The sequence below is a fragment of the Salvia hispanica genome, chromosome 6, assembly GCF_023119035.1.
Source record: "Salvia hispanica cultivar TCC Black 2014 chromosome 6, UniMelb_Shisp_WGS_1.0, whole genome shotgun sequence".
In the NCBI taxonomy this organism is placed as follows: domain Eukaryota; kingdom Viridiplantae; phylum Streptophyta; class Magnoliopsida; order Lamiales; family Lamiaceae; genus Salvia; species Salvia hispanica.
In genome coordinates, this window is record NC_062970.1 from 420209 (window position 1) to 442161 (window position 21953).

The window sequence follows — 21953 nt, forward strand, 5'->3', positions numbered from 1 at the left end:
ATTTGTCGATAGATAAATTTTTTTAAGACAGATGGATATTAGCGCTGACTTTACGCTGGCGCAATCTACTTGTAATAAATTATGATTATTTAAAAGGTGATTTAACATATGCATTAATAATATTTGACTTTAATTTTGGTCAAAAATTAAATCCAAAAGTCGAACAAGATTACAGGAGATTTAACCAAATTAATGAAGGCAAAATCTGTTTCCTCTAAGATATGATAATAATAAGAATTTCTACATCAATAATTCAATTTCCGCAATTATTAATAAAACATTTGGAAAGTTGTGATATGCATAAAATACATTGCGTGATATGATTATTATGTTTACCCGTAAATTAAATAATATGTGCTGTCACCTCGTTGAAAATCGCACTCAAAACTTTATGCCTTATTCGGGGTATTTCGCTTTCAATCAGAATTTGATTAAATTCAAGACTTAGGAAAAGAAATGAAAATAAATGGAATCGACCTTTGTTAGGTGTGAATGCTGAAAATAAGTATTTTTCAGAAAACTAAAAATAGAATAAAAAACCACTATGGCTTGGTGTTGTTCAATTGGGCTGAATTATAAAGACCTTGTGAGATTGGCCCAAACGAAAGTGGTAGATTCTCCTAATTGGGCTGTCGTATGTGGGCCTACAGAAATAATTTTACTCCCCTCGTCCACGATCAATAGTCTTATTTCTAAATGGCACGTGTTTTAAAAAATATTAAGAAAAGTGGGTGGAAGAAAGTTAGTGGAATAGGGGTTCCACTTGTATATATTAGTTTTAAATGATATGTGAGTGTAATGAGTTAGTGGAATGTGGGGTCTCTTTACCATTTATGGTAATTATGAACCGGGACTCTTATTCGTGGACAGACCAAAATGGAAAAACGGAACTCTTATTCGTAGACGGAGGGATACAACTTAAATTTTGTAAAATAATACTCCCTCCGTCCTTGATTAAGAGTCACTTTTTACCATAAAAGTCCGTTCCAGTTTAAGAGTCACATTTAAAATTTTCCATATTTCGTCATACAATTTTACTCCATTATTCATAAAAATTACATCAAAATGTCATTATCTATATTAAAATAAACCAAAACAAAAATAAAAAAGTCAAAAGGGTCTCACCTTCAACTATCTCACTTCATTTATTACACACTTCAACTCTTTCTTAAAATCCGAACTATAACAATAAGTGACTTCTAATCCAGGACGGAGGGAGTAGTACTTGTAAATTATTCACGAACAAATAGAATAATAAAATATTAGTTTAATTATTGCCCCTAAATAATTTTGGTGGATAAAATGAGTGTCAGAATAAGGGAAAATATTGTAATATTTATAATTTCTGTTGGGGGATTATTGGAGATGATATAAGCTATAAGTATGTAAGAATATTTGATTTATTATCATTATTTTTATAAATAATTATTAAAATATTTCTATGTGGCAAGCCATAATTTGGCTCAATAATTTTATATCTTTTCGGTTATATATTAATGAACCATAATCAAGAATGTAAACAGTTGAATTTAATCAAATTCCAGTTTTTTTATAAATTACGTAAAATTCATACCAAAATAAGAAAAAAATGTCTCAAATTAAATGTGAGGTAGATCCAAAACTCCGACAAATATGTCATGTAATAATAAATTAAAATGAGTGTCCATTTTCCTACAATATCTGCATTAATTATCATGAAATCCTCTTATCTCAATCATCCAAAATGGAATAACAACGTGGAGTTCGCTGCATCGTCACTAAAAAGGCCCCTCAAGATAATAAAAACGGTGCCTTTTTCCATTTCTTGCACAAACTATTTCAACTTTCCAAGACGTTTCTGTTTTGTCTTCAATGGAAGAAGTAGAAGTGATTTGCCATATCTCACTCCAGTGTTGATTTCTCTGTTGTTTATAGTGACACGAAACTAACATTTTGAGTGGTCTCTATTCATTTTCTTGCATCTCCTCACTTTTGTTTGTATTATTCTAGAATTTAGTATGTAGTATATCTGTATAAAGATCCCTTTTTTATACTCTCCAATTCCATGGCTTCAACAGTGAAGTTTTTCTAGAATTTAGCATATATATCTATGTAAAGATCCCATTTTTACACTCTCCAATTCCATGGCTTCAACAACAGTGAAAAGCTTTTCTCTTTCACCACCAAGTTTTGCTTCGAATTTAGAGAGGAGGGCTCATTTTAGACACTCGGTTAGGTGTTTATCTAGTAAGGATTCTTCTTCCACAGCTGCATTATCTGTGGATGATTCTGTGAAGATTGGCAATGGTGCAGTGAATGGAGCTGTGAGGGAGAGGGTTGGCGTGGGCAGTGATGGCCCTGTTGGTGAGGGAAAGAGGAGAGGAGAGAAGAAGGAGAGGGAGGAGGTAAAGTTGGAACCTTTGTGGGATGATGGATATGGGAGTGAGACTGTGCAAGATTATCTTGAATATGCAGGGGATGTCATCAAGCCGGACGGTGGGCCGGTGCGGTGGTTCACACCAATCTCCTGTGGGCCCCACTTGGGAGGCTCTCCTGTCTTGTTTTTCTTGCCTGGTAAATGGTGTTTGTTTGATTTCTGAATTTCATGGGGTTGGAGAAAGTGGCTCTTTTTTTTCACTATGAGGATTTGGGCATGTGGGGATAGGTTGATTGTTGTTTGGGCTTAAAAAAGTTGTGTTTTTGAAGCTCCTCTGTTGCTACAGGAATGGATGGTCTTGGACTTGGGCTTATTCTCCACCACAAATCTCTTGGAAAGTGAGTATTTTTATTAATGATTCATTTGATACCATGAAATTGGAATTGAAATTGTGTTGGAATCAGAACTATGCAGGGATTGAATTTGAAGTTATAGTTGTGCAAGTGTAGGTGTTGTGTGTGTGGCAATGTGTGTATTGCATGCAGCATGTTGTTGCGTCTGCAGTGTATGTGCGTGCACGCACGTGCAGTTGTGTGTGTGTTTGCGAGGTGCTCAATTTTACAACTATTTGGAATTTCTCAATCATATACATTGGTTATGAAAATTCAAATTATAGAATTAGGAGGATTTGGAATTGAAATTTAATTCCGTATCCAAATGATGTTCGATTTTCATGATCCTTTGCGTTGAAGAGTTGTGTGTTCTTTGTTTTAGTATCTATATATCTGTTTCAAGCAAAAGAGCTTATCATGATTAGAATATGGAGTGCTTTAAGAATGAAAGCATAAGTGGTAGCAGTGTGTATCTTGCTTCCTTTCATTTGCCACATGAGTTCATTACAGTGGCTCTTTTCTTCGGTTTTAGGGTCTTTGATGTACGGTGTATGCATATCCCGGTGCAAGATCGAACCCCATTTGAAGGTTATCTAGTTTATCAAAATGTCTTCAATGATGGTTTCATATGAGTAACACTCTTTTATTCATAAATCTATAGAGTTGGTAGTCTGGGTTGAACGATCTTTGAGAGACGAAAACTCTTCGTCTCCTAATAAGCCCATCTATCTGGTGGGAGATTCCTTCGGTGGATGCTTGGCTCTCGCAGTTGCAGCAAGAAATCCTGACATCGACCTTGTCGTGATACTAGCTAATCCAGGTCTGTTTCAGAACCACATTTTCGAACCTTTTTCAGATGCATCGTTCGATAGGGAAGCTTAACTGATTATTTATTTTTCAGCAACATCATTTGCGAGGTCACAGCTGCAGCCTTTTCTACCATTGCTGGAAGCATTGCCTAACGAACTCCATAACGCAGTTCCTTATCTCCTAAGCTTTGTTATGGGTAATTACTCTACTGGAAACGAGAAGTCGGAAATTTTCTGGAAACAAAGCTTTCTGAGTTGTGAACTGTCTACCTTCTCAAAACCAGGTGATCCGCTGAAGATGGCTACGGTGAATATTGATACAGCAGGTCCTCCAGCCCAATATTTCGAACAGTTAGCCAACAACCTCACTGCTATGCTGCCTCGTCTCTCTGTAAGGACATCGTTGCTCTTGCTCGATCTCATCTGCACTTTGTTTTTCAAAACTTAATAATGAAACATTAATAGGGCTTGGCTGATATCATACCAAAAGAAGCCCTGCATTGGAAACTGAAGCAGTTGAAAACCGGTGCTGCTTATGCGAATTCTCGTCTTCATGCCGTTAAAGCTGAAGTACTTGTTCTTGCTAGGTTTGTTCTCTATCTTTCTCTGTTACTGGATACAACAGACAACCAATCTTCTTCGATGTTGTGCACGTTTTTGTTTCCGAGTCTTTGAATTAATGACGGGCCATACATCTCAGTGGCAAGGATGCCATGCTTCCCAGTAAAGACGAAGCTTGGAGGCTCTTAAAGTCACTGAAAAATTGCAACGTACGATACTTCAAAGACAACGGGCACACCATATTATTGGTAGGTGAGGAAATTACGTTTCTTGACTAAACGGCTGAGAAACCGTTGGCATAAGATTAATGATTCAAGTGTTTTGAAACACTATTTCTTGTTTTTTGCAGGAGGATGGTGTTAATCTATTGACTATTATTAAAGGTACTAGCACGTACCGTAGGTCCAGAAACCATGATTATGTGATGGATTTCGTACCGCCTAGTAAATCCGAGTTCAAGCAAGCAATCGAGGGAAACGGGTAATATACCAACACAATTCTTTATCCTTGTGTTTTTCAGAGTAAATAGTGATACATTCTTCTATATTTGAACAGATTCCTTCGGAATTTCGCTAGTCCTGTGTTCTTGTCTACTACGGAAGACGGGAAGATAGTGAGAGGCCTAGCCGGAGTTCCCGAGGAAGGTCCAGTCTTGTTAGTTGGTTATCACATGCTTATGGGTTTAGAACTCTCACCATTAGTCGAACAGTTTCTGCGAGAGAAGAAGATCTTGGTTCGTGGCATAGCACATCCATCTTTGTTCTCGGATCTCGTTGAAAGCGAGAGCAAGGAGTTTTCGTTTCATGACACCATCCGGTTATATGGCGCGCTACCTGTCAGCGCAAGCAATCTTTTCAAGCTGTTCAAGACGAAATCTCACGTACTGCTGTATCCCGGTGGCGCTCGAGAGGCTCTCCATAGGAAGGTTCGTATCGTATGCGTTGTGTTATTTCGTTTTTCTTTATAAACCTGTTTGTAACAATATCAAGATATCAGCGTTTTAATTATGCTTGCAATGTGGAACTTTGATGATCAGGGTGAAGAGTATAAACTGTTCTGGCCGGACCAGCCCGAGTTTGTGAGGATGGCTGCACGATTCGAAGCCACAATCGTGCCATTTGGAGTTATCGGAGAGGACGACCTAGCTGAGGTACTTTTTGTGATATTATCAGCTAACAAATTTTGCCTATCAATGATGAGTATCACTAGCCTTGCATTTTTCCTTAGACTAACGTTTAAAATTGATCTCGTACATTTGCTCAATTTTGGACTTTAAAACGCGCTTGGCCGTTAAATATGGACCAAGATATAATGTTTGGGACCAAAAGCTAACAAACTTAATGTGTACGACCAAATTTGAACTCTAGTCTTTTTCTTATCGGCAGTTAGTCCTCGACTATGATGACTTGATGAAGATCCCGTATCTGAGTGACCAAATGCGAAGCAACAACGAGAAGTCTCAGCAATTTAACGTCAGGTAAGCAGGCCTCACCTTGCTGTTGTAACATGTCGAAGCTGATAGCTGATATCGTGGTTGCTGTAGGGCCGGGATGAGCGGTGAGGTCGCGAACCAAGAGCTGTATATCCCGGGGCTCTTGCCAAAGATTCCCGGGCGATTGTACTACCTATTCGGGAAGCCGATTCCGACCAAGGGAAAGAAGGAGATGCTCAAGGACAGAGAAAAGGCGCGAGAGATCTACTTGGAGATCAAGTCTGACGTTGAGACGAGCATGTCGTACCTGCTCAAGAAGAGGGAGCATGATCCGTATAGGAGCATTGTCGATAGGACCGTGTATCGAGCCTTTCGTGCTCCCGTGGATCAGGTCCCGGCTTTTGAACCATAGGTGTTTGCAAGGTAACTAGGTGACCTTGGATGTCGAGCCATACCTGCATCACCTCTTGCTTGTTCTCGTGTTTGATCGTAGGTTTTGCTCGTCGGTGTTCTTGCAGGGAACTTGTGTCGGTCGACGCAGGACCGTGGTCTACATGAAGAGGCTGTGTGATCAGAATGTTGGTGTTGTGGAGGTGGGGAAAGAAGGTGAAGCTGTTGAAGATTTGTTGTTGTAGTGTGATATCTTCAAAAGTGTACATTCATTACATTTACATAGTATAGTAATTATATTTATTGGTACATAGAAAAAAAGTGATATCTTCGTAGTGAGATGCGAACCGCAACCACAAATCGTACATAGAAAAAAAGTGATATCTTCATAGTGAGATGCGAACCGCAACCATAAATCGTACATAGAAAAAAAGTGATATCTTCATAGTGAGATGCGAACCGCAACCATAAATCGTACATAGAAAAAAAGTGATATCTTCATAGTGAGATGCGAACCGCAACCATAAATCGTACATAGAAAAAAAGTGATATCTTCATAGTGAGATGCGAACCGCAACCATAAATCGTACATAGAAAAAAAATCAACTGAAATTGATACGCATATATTTTCCTTGTTCGTAATGTTTCTCTATTCCTTGTGATACGCATAAAATTAATACTAATATACACTATTATATTCAACATAAAATTAAATACTATAATATCATTTAAAAAATCTAACTACTCCATATATCATTGCTAATCCTATAATTCGATAAGCCTCTTATAAATAATGGTGTTTGTCTTTTGTTTTTCTTAACTTGAATTCGATAAGCCTCTTATATACATTAGTGTTTGTCTTTTTCTTGTGATAATCCACTTTAGGTTTTTGTCGATGGCATTTAAAGTTATATTCGGTGTTTTGGTTATTTTTTGTTTGGTTTTTTCTGCTGGTGCTTATCGTAACGTTTTGGGATACTGTCACTTTAATCAAATATATCAACTTGGCGACTCGATGAGCGATGCAGGAAATTTGATTAGAGAGTACCCGGTCGGGGCCTCCACAAATTTCGCGCGATTGCCGTACGGCCAAACCTTCTTTGAGGAAGCTACAGGGCGATGCTCCAATGGCCTTTTAATGATTGATTATATTGGTAAGATTCGTATTAATTTGTTTTGGTTAATTATTATAGTTGCTTTTAATATAATTACAATCACAATTGTTAATATATGATGAACAGCAATGGCTGTTGGGCTTCCTTTGCTCCCACCGTACAAACACATGGGGACTCGGCTTGAGAAAGGAGTCAACTTTGCCGTGGCTGGTTCGACCGCATTGTCGTCTGAGGCGTTGGCTGCTCATAACGTAACGAATCCGGTGACAAATAGTTCACTTGGCGTTCAATTGGATTGGATGGAATCCTACTTCAATTCCACCAGCCTTGATGAGATAGGTAAACAATATATATCCTTTGTTTTACTATCTACTCTATATATATGTAGTAGAATAATTAATATGGAGTATTTGGTTTGGTGAGTATATATAGATCGTTTCAAGAAACTCCGAAGTGCTCTGTTCATGGTGGGAGAAATCGGTGGGAATGATTACAACTACGCAATCTTTCAAAGGAAACAAATGGAGGAATTGAAGAGCATGGTTCCTCAAGTGGTTGAAGCCATAATTAATGGAACTAAGGTGAGTTGACATGTTAATATTGCTATCCATCAATTAGAGAAACTTGTCCTTTTCCTAATTTATCACTTTTCTACCTTTACAATTCTGGATTAATTCGTATCCAAAAGTTATGATTTAATTTGCTACTTAATTAGTTATGGGACTGAAAGTTATGATTATGAATACTTTTGCAGAGAGCCATAGAGATGGGGGCAGTAAGATTGGTTGTTCCCGGAAACTTTCCGATCGGTTGCCTTCCGATATACAAAACAACATTCCAAGGCGCACCCCTTAACGAACAAAATTGCGTGACGGAGCTGAATGAATTTGCAGAGTACCACAACAAGCTTCTGCAAGAAGCCATCCTCAAACTCAAACAAGAGAATCCTAATATTGTCATAGTCTACGGCGACTATTACAATGCTTACCAAGATCTCCTCCGAAAGGGAAAAGAGAGAGGATATGAGGTCGAGAAGGCTTGCTGCGGAATAGGAGGGAAATACAACTTTGATCTGCAAAGAATGTGTGGAGGAGCCAATGTCAGCGTGTGTGAAGATGCTGATCGACATCTAAGTTGGGACGGCGTCCACATGACTCAGCAAAGCTACAAACACATGGCCGCATGGTTGATACCACGCTTCTTTGCTCAACTCGCCTGCTTCTGATCATTTATCACTTTCTTTTCAATTTCTTGCTTTTTATCATTCATTTTATTTTTCGATTTTAAATTTTTGTGCTACTTAGTTAAATTTATTACAGTTTGTTTTTGGATATTTTTTGTGCATTACTCCTTTTTTTTTTCTCTCATTCCTCTACTATTTACTTTCTGCATGCTCCCAAACAATTATAACTAAATAAAGAAATATATTCAAAACTATTATGTATTGGTGTCGAGAAAATTCTATGTATATAGACTCCTATATTAATCTAAGTGATATTTTTAGAATAATGACACACTAAAAAATATTACGCATCTTAGATTGATAAGTATTATATTAGTCCCATATCAACGTATATTAAGTCTAATTAAGAGTCAATGTCAAATGTAAGTTAATTTTTATGATTTAAATTTAGTGATTTAATATTTTAATGTTAAAATTTATGGGACAGCCAGATTTTGATCAAACAATTTGATGGGTTTTTATATTTTTCATCTAAGTACTAGTATATAATTATTGACACATATAGTTTTAAAATAAAATCATTTAAAAGGAAAAATATCTGATACGATAATGGGAAGATGTTGGCTAGCTAATGACATCGAAAATAAGTAAGGAAATATTGTTTGTATATAATGATTTTGGAAGGTAAACAATTATCTTATTTCTTAAGTTACGAATGAATAAAATAGATTCATAAGTTTCGGATTTCCTAGTCGGTCCTCGACTTGGATGAGTATGACTCATGTAACTGCACAAACACTTCGAAAAGATATAATGGAATTCGAACTAAATCAATGATAGACAAGGATGTTCATTGTCTCGGTTCACTCTTTCAATAAATAGTACTAATAAGCTTTATATTCAACCAACCTTATTTTACTCATATTTTATTATATAATTAATATATAAAAATGACATTTATATTCCAATAACTTTTTTCACTATTTTTTTACATTTCTAAAAACTCATAATTATAAATATATTCTAGGGCCCTAAATATTAGATTTGGGCATAGGCCCGATAAAGGGCCCAAACCAAAAGGCCCAAACCAAAAGCAACAAAGAGAAAAATACTTTATGCTTTATGCCGTCGCCTTTTCGCGCTACTCGATAGATAGAAAAAAATAAAAACAAAAACAAAAAACGAAAATGTCATTTTTTTCAATAAACAAATAATTGACACAGTGTGACTTTGTGCCTTTTTCATTGTTCAAACCGCAGCAGGTTTCTGTGCTATGTGATAATCGGAATTCGCGATGGAGTTCTCGAACGATCTGCTGCGGCGCTATCGCGACGATCGCCGCAAGCTGCTGGAGTTCCTCCTCTCGTCTGGCCTCATCAAGGAAATCACCGCGGCGGCGGACATCGAATTCGATCATCTCAGCGCTGATTACGTTCTCGAATGCATCCAGTCCGGTATATGCATCTGTATACAGTGTATTGCGTGTTTGTGTGCGTGTGTTCGTGCTGTGGATGTTTGTAGGCGTGTAATTTTCAGCTGTGAGGCATGCGCTGAACTGCTACTTGTTGTTATTTCCGTTTGATGAATAATAATTGTTGAGCTGTAGCGAGGAGCTGTGTCGAGACCTAAAATTGCAATTGCTTTATTGTTTTTTAATTCGTATTTTGGCGCGAAGAGGTGCGTCGGGGAATTATGGTTTTGATTTTTGAGATTTTAAATGATCGGAGTCTCATTTTGGCTGTGGAGAAGTATATTTTGCTCGATTGTTTAAATTTCTACTATTATCTATTTATTGTTTTGGTGTTTTTTAAAATTTGGTAGAATGAATGGTTGTTGTTGGTACTTGGTGGTTAGGTGGCGTGCTTGATGTTTCTCAAGCAACAAGGAGGTATCATGAGGAGTCTTCACATCCAATAGCGGTAAGAAATCCGGTGGGAGGTTGTTCCCACTTTCTCCTTTTGTTGTCTAATTATTGTTTTTTTGGTTGATCTATGGAACTTGAAGTCCCAAGCTCTGGACTTCATTTATTATTGTCATCCTTGATCCTTCTCTTGTAGTATTTGTTTTGTAATTCAGATGTTATGTATGAGTCCTGCTTCTTTGTATGCGTGGCATTAGATTTTTTTTTTTGTCAAACTACCATTGAACTTTCTCTGATTATAAGTCCAGTTTATCTTTTAGCTTGATTAGTACTGCAGACTGCAGTTCTCTGTTTGTTCCATGGAGCAGATAAATATTCCCCTTTTCAATACATCGTTGGCTACTAGTTCTTACCTAGTACCTTTAATTAATTTTCTTCTTGGGCGCTTAGAATTAACAAGAGCATTTTACATACCCATTTTACAGTTGCAGAAGAAATTATTTGGTATGGTCTTATACCTGGAATTTGTTCGTCCATCAAAGTCAGCGCCAATTGTTGGCTATGTAATCTTGCTAGCATCGTGTTCTACATTTTCCCCAGTCCTATGAGATGCTTCTAAATTTTTTGTATCTTGCTTTAACTTTCCCTTTGGAGGATGCAGGGTTACTGTACTTAATATACAATTTTAATTGGGAAAAACAAATATAGCACTCAATTTTCTGGTAAGCTAAAAATGCAATTCTCAAAAGTTTTAAAACACATTTTACTCCTTCACGGTTATGATACTAGATTAATTGTAGGAAAATATAGTACAAGATTGAGGTGCATGTGTATGTATGTTTATATATAAATGAATTGAGGTCATGGAGGATATGAGGTACACTGCCTGCTACTGTTTAAACGTGCCTTTCATTTTCTCCAGATAGATTCAGTTATACTTTTGAGACTATTCTTATTGCCTTGAATACTGATTATATTAATTTTGTAGATGCATTTGCAATCAGGAGATGTTTTTTACCTCCTCTCGGGAACAGAATCAGCTGGATCTCCACCTCGTCGTGTTGCACCGTCAATCCCCCTGAACCGGAAAGCAAACGAAAGTGACTTTGTTGAAAGGAACAATTTTCCTGGGCCTACCTATCCAGCTGCAGAAAGATCATATATCTCCAGTCAGGAGGCTGGGAATAATTATCAAGAAAATACTATCCCATGTGCAAAATCATTGGATAATAAACTTACCCATTCAGTAGGATTACCAAATCTAAGAACAGGTACAGATATTTCTCATTGTATAATTATTCCCTACCAACTAAACATAGTCAGCTCAAGACAAATCATTAAAATGAAGTTAAGAAGCTTCAATCAGATCCATTTTCTCCTTCTCAACTTATTTGTTTTGTTGATTTTATTAATAGAATACGGTCTTTTATTTGATTACTGATGATCCTTTTGATACTTTTTTTTGCTTGGCTTTAAATTTAAGTGGTGGATATAAGCATCCCTTTTAAGGTTTGTAGTGATTTTGCTCCTTCTGTAAGAGACTTAAAACGATGTTGTAACTTGTAGCCAATTCATTTTCCCTCCCTGCATTATTTTATAGAGGGCTAGGAGACATAAGAAAGACTTAGGTTGGTCATGGAGGGGCTTCTCTATGATCATTGAACTCAACCAGATTTAGAAAGTTTGAAGGTTCTCATAGATTATTCACAGTGTTCTTGGTTTATTGGCTGTTTTGCAAACAAGAAATTCCAGTTTTGAGTAAACTGATGCACAGTTTTAGGATTTGTGAAGGTTTACGGGATGATGACTTGCGGGAAACTGCTTATGAAGTGTTTCTTGCATGTATGCTTTTTTCCGGGTAATCTTTTCTTCTCTGTGCTACTTAGATAACTTTTTGGTACTTTTTTTGTTCCACCCCTCCCCCCTTCTATTCATTACACTATTGGCTTTTGTGTCTCATTTGCTTTTTTGCTTTCTGTTTGTTTAGGTTAGAAATTCAGACAACTGAGGGTAGAAAGAGAGAAAAAAGTTCTAAGTTCCTTTCTGGGTTAAAAAATAGGAAAGAGAAACGGCATATGGAATCGGCACCTATTGAAAGTCATTTGAAGGTCCTTGACACAATTCGCTTACAAATGCAGGTATTTTACTCTGTTCCTGCGATATTACATTCTTGTTCTTGCAGGGTTTCAAACCCCGGTCTACCGATATAACGAAAAAAGAAGATCAAATAGTTGTCTGACATAGTGACATGGAAATTGCTCCAATGGGGTATTAAAGCCCAGTTTACTGAAGCTCAGCACTTTATTCTTCTAATTGTGATTGAGCTGAATACTATCCTTGTCTCTACTCATTTAGTTCCTTAATATTTGAAATTTTCTTAACAAAGGGGCATGTTTCCACTCTTAAACTGACACTGTCCGTGTTTTACACAGATATCTGAAGCTGCAGATGCTTTTATTAGGCGGAGATTGACACAGTTTGTGATGGGGAAAGTTTGCACTCAAATCGATGTTCCACAGTTGTCCTTGGTTCTCTTGACTGGTTTATTAAGATCTGATTTTCCAAGCGAGAAATCATACCTCCATTGGAAGAGCAGACAAGTATTTTTTTCCCACTGGGTTTTGCTTTTTTTTTTTGTTTGCAGAATTCTCTTTTGTTTCATTATGCTATTTTGTTTGTACAAATAACTTATTTTCTTGTCATGGAGCATGTGATACCAAGAGACATGCAAATGGTAGTCCAGCACTAAATAGAAAAAGTTAAAATTGCATTTTTTCCTTTTTTGCAAACCTGACAATTACAGTGATTTAAGGCCTTTCTAAGTTATAAGTTAAACATCGCTGGATTAGCATCTGCAGCACACAAGAACATTTGATCTTCCTTCTTTTATTCCTAAACTTCATTTACCATAAGCATTCAACAGTTTGTAATATTTTTTCTGGTGCCTAGGCTTGTTGTTTTCAGTTTGTGATTCTAGCTTCTACAGGTTAATATTTTTGAAGAACTAGTTCGTTCTGATCATATGAAGGCTGAAAAAGAGATGATCGAGGAGTCACTTGCAAAAATAAAAAATTCAAAGGTATATCTTGAATTTAGCTTTGTTTGACAACAGCACTGGTGGTTGCCCTCTTTGATAGTTTTTCTTTCTTCTTTCTTATGGCCAGGAATGGGATATGAAGATGTCCTCTTCACAACGGAGGGATGTTCTTTTAACTCTTCGACAAGTTGCTTTGGCATTCTCATCCATACCTGGGCGCTTTGGAATAGAGGGTGAAACATACTACTGGACCAGTGGTTATCATTTGAACATTAGACTCTATGAGAAACTGCTTTTCGGTCTATTTGATGTTTTGGAAGAAAGTCAGATTATAGAGGTTTGGACTCTGCATTTTATGTGTTGTTCTGTTACAAAATATATGATTATGTTTGAATCTGTACCAGGAAGCAGAAGAGATCTTGAAACTGGTCAAATTAACTTGGTCAATGTTGGGCATTACAGAGAGACTGCATCACACATTATTTGCTTGGGTGCTTTTTCAACAGGTATAAACTTTCAGATGCATCATTTTATCTTAACTAGTTGGTGCTAGACGTTTTCTCAAAATGTCAAAATCTGCCACAGAAATTTGATATTAGATTATAATGGAACTTGTGCATAGATTGTTTTGGGTGACTTTGACACATCTCATCAAACTTTTACCTCTGCTCAATTTCCTAATGAAAATTTGTTTCACTTGAAGTTTGTCACAACTGAAGAGGCAATACTATTGGACCATGCTATTCGCGAAGTGAAGCATGTTTTATCTGCTGACCTCAAGGATGACAAAGAAGTGTCCTACATGAGAAGCTTAACGTGCCCAACCGTTGGCATTGAGTGCGAAACTAGATTTGATTTGCTGCAGTCCATATTTTTCTCAATTAGTTTGTGGTGCAACAGTAAATTGCAGGATTATCATCTATATTTCAGTCAGGTTATTTGCTTCATAACTTGTCAGAGCATCCTATATCGCTTGTAGTTTAGTGATGCTCGAGACTTCGAGCAATTTTGAAGTGGTGCTCGTTGTAATATTATTCTGAAGGGATCTTAAATTTTCAGAAATCTTCGTTCTTTGAGAGGGTGTTGACAATGGGGTTATCCACTGGGACTCAAGATTTTATTCCACAGAGAAATCCCCAGGTACCAACACTGCTGAAAAATCGCTATAAATTTGATCCTATATGGTGTGAGAGAAGTGATTTCCATATTGGACAAGTGTGAATTTCCACATATCAGCATCTTCTTTAATTTCTGTTCTATGTAAACTACAGAAGTCAAAATTTTGTATTAGGCTACAGCTGATACTTCTTCATTCTCATCTGGATCTAGCTTAGCAAGACGTTTCAGATTGTACATCATGTCTTAGCCAGGAGTTTAGTTTTTCAGTAATTTATTTTCTCTTGTTGCTGGTGAGAGCTAGTATCATCCAAACTAATCCTGTTGTCCCTGTAGTCTACAGGATATTTCCTTCCTAATGATGTTGTTACTCAAAAGATAAGAGTATACATTGAGAAAACTCAATATGCTGCCTGCAGGAGGGTAAGGCTTGTCTCTACAGTAATGATGGAAGCATTAACTTCTTTGATTATCATCATGACAAAGTTTATGCCTAAATTTCAGGCTATTGATTTTGCTACTGGCTCTATGAATGGTAAGATGCATCCTCTGGCTATTCTTGCAAGTGAACTCAAACAAATTGCAGAGAAGGATCTATCCATATTCAGCCCCATCTTGCGTCGTTGGTATCCTGGATGTGCCATGATCTCAGCCAAGATGTTACACCAACTTTATGGTGAAAGACTGGTCTGCTTGTGGTGAAACTAAATGTTTTTTCTCAACTTGAAATTCCATGTCGGTAATTATTGATGTATTTCACTTCTTTCCTTTTCCTCTAGAAACCCTTTATGAAGGATATTACAAGCATCACTGAGGATGTCAGGAAAGTGCTTCCCGCAGCTTATGGTCTTGAGTGTTACCTTATTGAACTCTATTCTTCAGCTTGTGAAGAAAACAATTCACACCATAGCAGAGGATTTGAGCGTTATCAGGTTGGTTTCTTTTGCAACCCTTCAAACAATTCACACTAATATAGTTTGATTTTGAGAAAAAAAATTGATTTATTGATTGTTGAACTTCTTCTGATCTTCTGATGATATTTTTTTTACAAAAAAGTCTAATAGCAGGAGAACAGTCACTTCCTTTCACCTCCGGTCCACCTCTGTCTTTGTGTGGCCTGTGTTTATAGAGAATCCAAATTAGAATGCATTCTTATACAGAACATATTAGTTTTTTTGCATCTTGTATGTTGGTATGCTTCTCAAGATGCAATATATCTTCATGTTAGCATAGTCAACATATCTGGGAAATCTAGGGAAATTTCGACCTTTTACTTAAAAGCTACTGTATTTCTTTTATGTTTTTTAAGGTGGCAATCTATGCTTCCTACTGCTGAGACCCACATCACTGGAATATCTGTTCATGACAGACTTCAATGAGAATAATGCTTTTCACGTATGCTAATTGGTTGCTGTTTTCGGAGGACTGTATGGTTGGGGTTACTGGTGGTATCTGAAGTCTTCTTTAACTCCATTTAGTGGTATATGAATAGAAACCACTAATATACGTAGATTGTAGAAGTCATATTGAGTTCTGCAGCCAGATGGTGATGGACTGCAGCCCCCCTCCCTCCTTTCCCAACACACACACAATTCGTGCTAACTAAAACAATGTAATTTCAGATTTTGACATTGTAATAAAGGATCACTATTCTTTTGCCCTGAAATACACCTCCATAAGTCATCACCTGATTATTCTTGTGTCTTGTAGTATGTCGATTTCCCAATTTTATGAAACAAATTATCCTGCTAAAAAAAGTTTTGCCCTTTCCTGATGGAACTTGGCTATGGCAAAAATGGCTGTTGTATTATTTACATATTTATATTTATTGACATCATGCTGCAAGCCCAACCCAAAAATGATGGGGTGTAATATGTATGAAGTTGATTCATTTGTATGATTCATGATTGTCTCACACTTCGTTTATGCTCATTCCTTTTTTACTTCTCGCTGCAGATTGCTGAAATTTCAAAGCCTTTCATTCTGGATTGGGTAGTTGCACAATATGAAAGAATTCTGGAATGGACTGGGCGTGCTTTTGATCTTGAGGTCTTTCTCATATTCGGTTGACACAATATTATGATGAGAAATGAAGTATGCCGGCCCTTGTTTGTGAAGCTCTTATTGCTGACACAAATTTACAGGGAAAATACAATGTGTTATTCTGGATCTCTATATAGCATGTCAACCGATTTCTTTTCCCATGTTGGCAGGACTGGGAACCTCTATCAGCTCAGCAAAAGCATGCAGCTTCAGCAGTTGAAGTGTTTAGAATCATAGAGGATGTATGCACAGTTTCTATATAGTGACTGATAGTCTGATACACATTATTTGTGCTAAAGGAAATTTTGTTCTACTTTGATAATTCAAAGATCACATATCATTTATTTTGCAGACAGTAGATCAATTTTTTCAGTGGAGCCTCCCAATGGACATAACTCATTTACAAGCTCTATTATCGATAATTTTCCACAGCCTGGATACTTATTTGTCGAATGTAATTAGCCAATTAGGTATGGAACTTCTGAAAGTGCGGATTTTTACTGTATATAGGTATTGCTGCAAGTATGAAAACTGCCGTGCTCTGTTTATTACTATTTTAAGTTGGTTCTTACCCGTCTTTGATGTGAAAAACCTACATGGTCTTGTTTTTAATAATATTGCCTATGTAATACTTCACCCATCAAATCTCAATAAAACTTTTGTTTTTTGTTACAATAATATAAAAAGAACATACAGACTGAGACTAGTCTGGTGGGATTTGAGAAATTGGCCTATGGATGGGCTAGTGAAAGTATTATGTTGAGCTTATCAGGGCTTGATCGCTTATCTATTCTCTAGGGATTTCTTTGTCCATTAATTCCACTGATGATTTAGTCTCTTCATGATCTTCTGAATGTATGGTTCATTTTTTCTTCTGCAGCCAATTAACATGAGAATATAACAGTGTAACTTTTGCCGTACAGTTGAGAAGCAAAAGTTGTACCCTTCTACTCCTCCACTGACTCGCTACAAGGAAGCAACATTTCCTATTATCAAGAGAAAGGTGGCTGAGAGTTCAATTATTGATCATGAAATATATAAAGAGTTGGATGAGCTGACTTCTTCCAAGCTATGTATCAGATTAAATACTTATCGAGTGAGTTGAAGTTGGCTCTGATTCATTGCTATAAATTCAACCCACCATTTTCACTTTTTTATTAATTGATTCAGGTGTTATTTGACTGGTTTAGGAAATACTAACACAAAATTGATGGTTTCTGTAAGTTCAACCATTGTTTCAAGGGTTGTGCTTTAGAGTGCTGAAATGAAACTGGCATCTTTCATTTACATTCTATCTAATAAAAAGGAACTCACCTATAAGTCTTTAGTATGTTAATTTAAGTGCTGTTTAGAAGACATCAATTGAGAAGAAACAATAAAGATCTTGATGTTCATGTATATCCAAAGAAACATGTCAAGTGCATCATAAGTTGGACCAGAACAATAATGATGCTGGGGGTTATCATGAATAATTGTTAACAATAAAAGAACATTTGTTTATGATCCAGTATATGATCTTTTTTAGGGCAACTGTCTGTATGTCAGTATGCAAGTTACCTAAGTACTTGATATAGATAAGTATGCATAAGAGGGCCAGTAACCATAGTTCTAGGAGCTGATTGACATTCTAAGCTCACCATCTCTGAACCATTCCTTTATCTGAATCTTGTTGCAATACTTACACAGAGGCTGATGCTTATTTTTGCAGTATATTCAAAAACAAGTTGCGATACTTGAAGAAGGCATTAGGAAGTCGTGGGAATCTGTCGCATCAAACAGAAAAGACAGATATTGTAGGTTCTTTATAACTACAAATTATCCAATCTAATTTATGTAATCTTATTCTTTCAGATATTATCATGTTCTTAATGCTTCAGAAAACAAGTGTACAATTTCCACTCCTCATTTCATCCAAAGGTCATCTAAACAGGCCATTTGAGTTGGGAAATTACCTACTTATTGTTAATATCTGCATCAACCAAAGCTAGTGAGTGTAAATGAGTTCCACTTGTGAAGTCTTTAGGTTCAGGATCAAGCTTGCTTTTCAGAAGATTATGTTAACTCACCGAGTAAATAGACTTATGCTGGGGGCATTCTTTGGAAATGTCACGTGAGACTAAATTTATGCTCAAGTAAAGCTTATTGTAGGAAGAAGCCATTATGCCACTTGAACGAATCGGAATAGTATTGCATATGATTTATAAATATCAGTTTCATGGCATATATATTCATTTATAGTTTTCCGTAATGACATGGTTTTCTTAAATGACTTTGTAATATGGAAGAAATCACCCTAGATCAACACAAACTTCCATTATGTGATAAAGTATCCCTGTAATAAATCAAAGGAAGCTTACATTAACACACTGTTCATCTCATTCAGCAACAGAGAGAACTCCTGGAACTTTGGAGCCAACAGATTTAAATGGTGAATCAGTTTCTGAGCTTTTTGTTGCCACTTTGGATTGCATCAGGGATTCTGCAGCTCAGGGTATTCAGAAGACTAGCGAATTTTTAGGTAATCATGGAAGATCCTAATTCGTGGTCTGTAACCTCTGCTAATTGATAAAAGTAATTGATGCATTAATTACAATGAAATACTCCTGAGGCATCTGTAGTTTTGGAGCGGTTTACATGAGATAAGCAAATTATTCTTTAATCTGTTCTTTGAATTCAATATCGTCTCTGTTCTAAATAAGCAAATGATTCTTTAATCTGGTTACCCGAAGCATTTATGTTTACGGTGCATATAAAAGTATTGTTTTCTTTGACCAAACTGATGGTGCAGTGTAAACTATTTGGGACTGTGCCAACCTTTGGTTAAATACTTTACCTCGTAAAATCATCATGCCTTAAGTGTTTTCCAAGAGTTTTGGTTTATGGAACTAACTATAGAGGTCTATGAAATGTGTGGTATGGCCATATGGTATGGAACGAAAGGCATAATTGTGTTTTCTCTCTATGTGCTTTAGAATTGAGCTGTGTCAATGTTTTTTGAATTTCCAGGTGCCAAAGTTGTATTCTGGGATATGAGAGATTCATTCTTGTCTTATCTATATTATGGGGGCGTCGAAGGAAACCGCATAGAAGCTGTACTGCCTCAATTTGATAAAGTGAGATTTGTCCCTCCCTAATGTTTTTAGCTACGAGCACCTACTTTGTAGTCTTGTATGTAATCTCTTCCCCTTTCCCAATCTAATGCTACTATTTTCCTAATCAATAAATGAACATCAAAACATATGGTCTGATATCTGAGCCTGCTTTGGTGAATCAAACAACTTTCTTCAGTGTGTCTAATATATATTTTTTTCCTTCCAAAGGCTTAGTACTTACTGTAATATTTTGCTGAACATCATAATGTCGAAAGTACTTAAAAGTGTTCATAGTTGATAATGATGTATCACGTTTTTCTTTAGCGTGCTTCCATATACCTTTGCTCAATAAATTATAAATGGAACTTTTAATGAAGACGGATTCAGGAAATTGAATAGAACTACATTAACTATTTCTTTACTTATAAATTTTCTGAAGCATTCCCTTGCATCTTTATAGGTCCTGAATGATGTATGCAGTGTGATTGACGATACAATCAGGGACCTTGTAGTGTCAAACATTTGGAAGGCATCATTGGTATGATCTTGCCTGTGATATCTGTAAATTTTGCCTTTTTTACACATTGTTTTTTCTTCCTGATTTTATGTTTCAATATGCAACAGGAAGGTTTTATGTGGGTTTTACTTGATGGAGGCCCTTCACGTGCATTTTCTGATTCTGATACTGTATTGATTGAAGAAGACTTTAATATGCTAAAGGTGATCCCATACCACTGCCATCTGAGGATTTTTGTATTGTCATGATTTATTCTAATATCTAAAACTTAATACTACTATTAAATTTGTTGTCTTCAGTAACTGGTAGCTTAGAAATAGCTCAGTCATGGATCAATTCATACAAATATTCCTGGAAATCATACCATGCCAAATTTGTTTTTTCCACCAAACTAGTGAGATGGAAAAAGAATGTATAGTTTGTGTCCAACTAGACTCTGGTCCTATTGGTATTATTTACCTCAACAAGTTTGATGGTGTTACAAGGTTGTAATACGTTGAATAATTTTTTCTTGAATAATATACTAATTCATAATTTTGCAGGAGTTGTTTATTGCTGATGGAGAAGGCCTCCCTCGTTCATTGGTTGAAGAGGAAGCAAAATTTTATCGTCAAGTTCTTAGCCTGTTTTCCCTTCAGGTAGATTTGTTCCTAGCTTCCAATCACTACAAATGCGTAGTTCTCATTTTCCCTGATCATTCTCTCGTGGCAGACTCAATCCTTGATCAAGATGCTAATATCATCCAGTCAAAACATGTCAGCCGGTGTGAATAGTTATAAAAAGGGTCAAAGATATGTTGGGGATACTCATACTTTGCTTCGAGTATTGTGCCACAAGAAGGATAAGGAAGCTTCAAAGTTCCTGAAAAAGCATTATCGGTTTCCTGCCTCTTCTGGTAATCATCTATTCTATTGCTTAATGATCTAGGATAATTTTCAATCTCACGTTTAGCGATATTATCTGAGGAGCAATTCTAAGAAGAAAAAGAAATAAATCACTTATTAAAAAGGAAGAAACAAATATGACCTAAGTTCAGATGACTAATATAGTATGAATAAAAGCTTGATAACATTTATAATGACACTAGTGCCTAAATCCCGAAGAAGGTTGGAGTGTGAAAAAAGTGTACGAGAGATGAGATTTGCGCACATAGTAATACCCCTAAAATCGAAAAATATTCGGTGGTGTGGTGATAGACAAGTTACATTTACATCATAGGACGTGTGGATGAGTCTTTCTTGAGACTGCGTCATTAAGCGGAGTATTTAACATGAAACTGTAGGATTTTTTCATAGAAAATGCTTCTATCAAATGATTATGTTTATATTCTAAATATTCGTTTAGTATGCATCTCGTTATATTACTATTTCATGTTGATCATCACTCACTTTGCGATTCAAGAAACCTGCCCAACTTTACGTAATTAGCCTATCTATTGCTTAGCTTTTCCATTAATTGATTGCAGAATATGATGAGACTGCAGTGGAGAGTTCCAGTTTCGGTTCCCCTTTTGTTGCAGACATCTTGAAACGCGGTGCCTCCTTCAGTTGGTCTGAGAAAAGCCATAGCAGCTTCAGGTCCATAACGAAGAGATTTCAACAAGTGTCGTGGAAATAAGACCTGTGGCACGATGAAATATGATTACATTTGGCCAGTAGCAAGCATATAAATCGCGCGAAAACTGCAACAACTGATGCCTCAGCTAGCTTAGGGCTGTAGCAGAGTCCTTTCGACCAAGAAGAGGAGAGGGTAGTGATGCTTGTAGAATAAAATTAGCCGGAAAGGCGTATTCAAACATGCCTCTGATCAGCCCATGCTTTGAGCAAATGCTCGAAAGCCGGAACTGGTGGAGCGATTTTGGCAAAGGAACCACCTATATTAATCATTGTCGCTCATATAGTTGCACTTACATATACTTCCTTACTATTTGTGAATCGGTTGTTTATGCATACACACGCACAGTGAAAATCAATACTCCCTTCGTCTGCGATTAAATATCTTTTTTTTTTTTCCGTTTGTCCGCCAATAAATGTCTTATTTCACTTTAAC

General features: G+C 36.6%; 3 protein-coding genes across 6 annotated transcripts; all 3 read left to right on the forward strand.

Annotated features, from left to right (window-relative positions):
* The first annotated feature begins 1836 nt into the window (after window positions 1–1836).
* LOC125191786 (phytyl ester synthase 1, chloroplastic) lies at window positions 1837–6248 on the forward strand. Of its 2 annotated transcripts, XM_048089203.1 has the most exons (15): window positions 1837–1860; window positions 2293–2553; window positions 2703–2754; window positions 3281–3336; window positions 3410–3568; window positions 3650–3754; window positions 3842–3948; window positions 4023–4144; window positions 4258–4366; window positions 4468–4598; window positions 4674–5043; window positions 5155–5268; window positions 5504–5595; window positions 5662–5973; window positions 6069–6248. In XM_048089203.1, coding segments are annotated over exons 1-14 (1980 nt in total). In that variant the 5' UTR covers window positions 1837–1859; the 3' UTR covers window positions 5963–5973; window positions 6069–6248. The 2 variants fall into 2 exon arrangements, with proteins under 2 accessions (XP_047945160.1, XP_047945159.1); XM_048089202.1 differs by lacking the exon at window positions 1837–1860 and having other exon boundaries at window positions 1871–2553.
* Window positions 6249–6769: 521 nt separating this feature from the next.
* LOC125191787 (acetylajmalan esterase-like) lies at window positions 6770–8345 on the forward strand. The gene is made up of 4 exons (XM_048089204.1): window positions 6770–7094; window positions 7182–7394; window positions 7488–7636; window positions 7810–8345. Exons 1-4 carry the CDS (start codon window positions 6836–6838, stop codon window positions 8278–8280), a joined length of 1092 nt encoding a protein of 363 aa, XP_047945161.1. The 5' UTR covers window positions 6770–6835; the 3' UTR covers window positions 8281–8345.
* Window positions 8346–9468: 1123 nt separating this feature from the next.
* LOC125191785 (protein unc-13 homolog) lies at window positions 9469–21915 on the forward strand. 3 transcript variants are annotated; one of them, XM_048089199.1, is made up of 26 exons: window positions 9469–9692; window positions 10093–10157; window positions 11088–11370; window positions 11843–11957; window positions 12087–12237; window positions 12532–12699; window positions 13086–13178; window positions 13264–13473; window positions 13541–13642; window positions 13840–14070; window positions 14196–14276; window positions 14589–14675; window positions 14757–14939; window positions 15032–15184; window positions 16209–16301; window positions 16466–16537; window positions 16648–16765; window positions 17219–17391; window positions 18004–18088; window positions 18679–18813; window positions 19302–19408; window positions 19848–19925; window positions 20012–20107; window positions 20447–20542; window positions 20616–20799; window positions 21370–21915. In XM_048089199.1, the coding sequence occupies exons 1-26, from the start codon at window positions 9533–9535 to the stop codon at window positions 21519–21521; spliced, it is 3471 nt and encodes a 1156-aa protein (XP_047945156.1). In that variant the 5' UTR covers window positions 9469–9532; the 3' UTR covers window positions 21522–21915. The 3 variants fall into 3 exon arrangements, with proteins under 3 accessions (XP_047945156.1, XP_047945157.1, XP_047945158.1); XM_048089200.1 differs by having other exon boundaries at window positions 11891–11957; XM_048089201.1 differs by lacking the exons at window positions 9469–9692; window positions 10093–10157 and having other exon boundaries at window positions 11236–11370; window positions 11880–11957.
* The last annotated feature ends 38 nt before the right edge of the window (window positions 21916–21953 follow it).

What these genes read in the sequence shown, in the direction of transcription:
- LOC125191785 (XM_048089199.1), top strand. Translation starts at nt 9,533, where the DNA reads ATGGAGTTCTCGAACGATCTGCTGCGGCGCTATCGCGACGATCGCCGC. An exon ending in ATCATCTATATTTCAGTCAG is followed by an intron (nt 14,071 to 14,195) that starts GTTATTTGCTTC and finishes TTAAATTTTCAG; the next exon opens with AAATCTTCGTTCTTTGAGAG. An exon ending in TGTTTAGAATCATAGAGGAT is followed by an intron (nt 16,538 to 16,647) that starts GTATGCACAGTT and finishes TTTATTTTGCAG; the next exon opens with ACAGTAGATCAATTTTTTCA.
- LOC125191786 (XM_048089202.1), top strand. Translation starts at nt 2,124, where the DNA reads ATGGCTTCAACAACAGTGAAAAGCTTTTCTCTTTCACCACCAAGTTTT. An exon ending in GAGAGGACGACCTAGCTGAG is followed by an intron (nt 5,269 to 5,503) that starts GTACTTTTTGTG and finishes TCTTATCGGCAG; the next exon opens with TTAGTCCTCGACTATGATGA. An exon ending in TCTCAGCAATTTAACGTCAG is followed by an intron (nt 5,596 to 5,661) that starts GTAAGCAGGCCT and finishes TGGTTGCTGTAG; the next exon opens with GGCCGGGATGAGCGGTGAGG.
- LOC125191787 (XM_048089204.1), top strand. Translation starts at nt 6,836, where the DNA reads ATGGCATTTAAAGTTATATTCGGTGTTTTGGTTATTTTTTGTTTGGTT. An exon ending in TTTAATGATTGATTATATTG is followed by an intron (nt 7,095 to 7,181) that starts GTAAGATTCGTA and finishes TATGATGAACAG; the next exon opens with CAATGGCTGTTGGGCTTCCT. An exon ending in CCATAATTAATGGAACTAAG is followed by an intron (nt 7,637 to 7,809) that starts GTGAGTTGACAT and finishes ATACTTTTGCAG; the next exon opens with AGAGCCATAGAGATGGGGGC.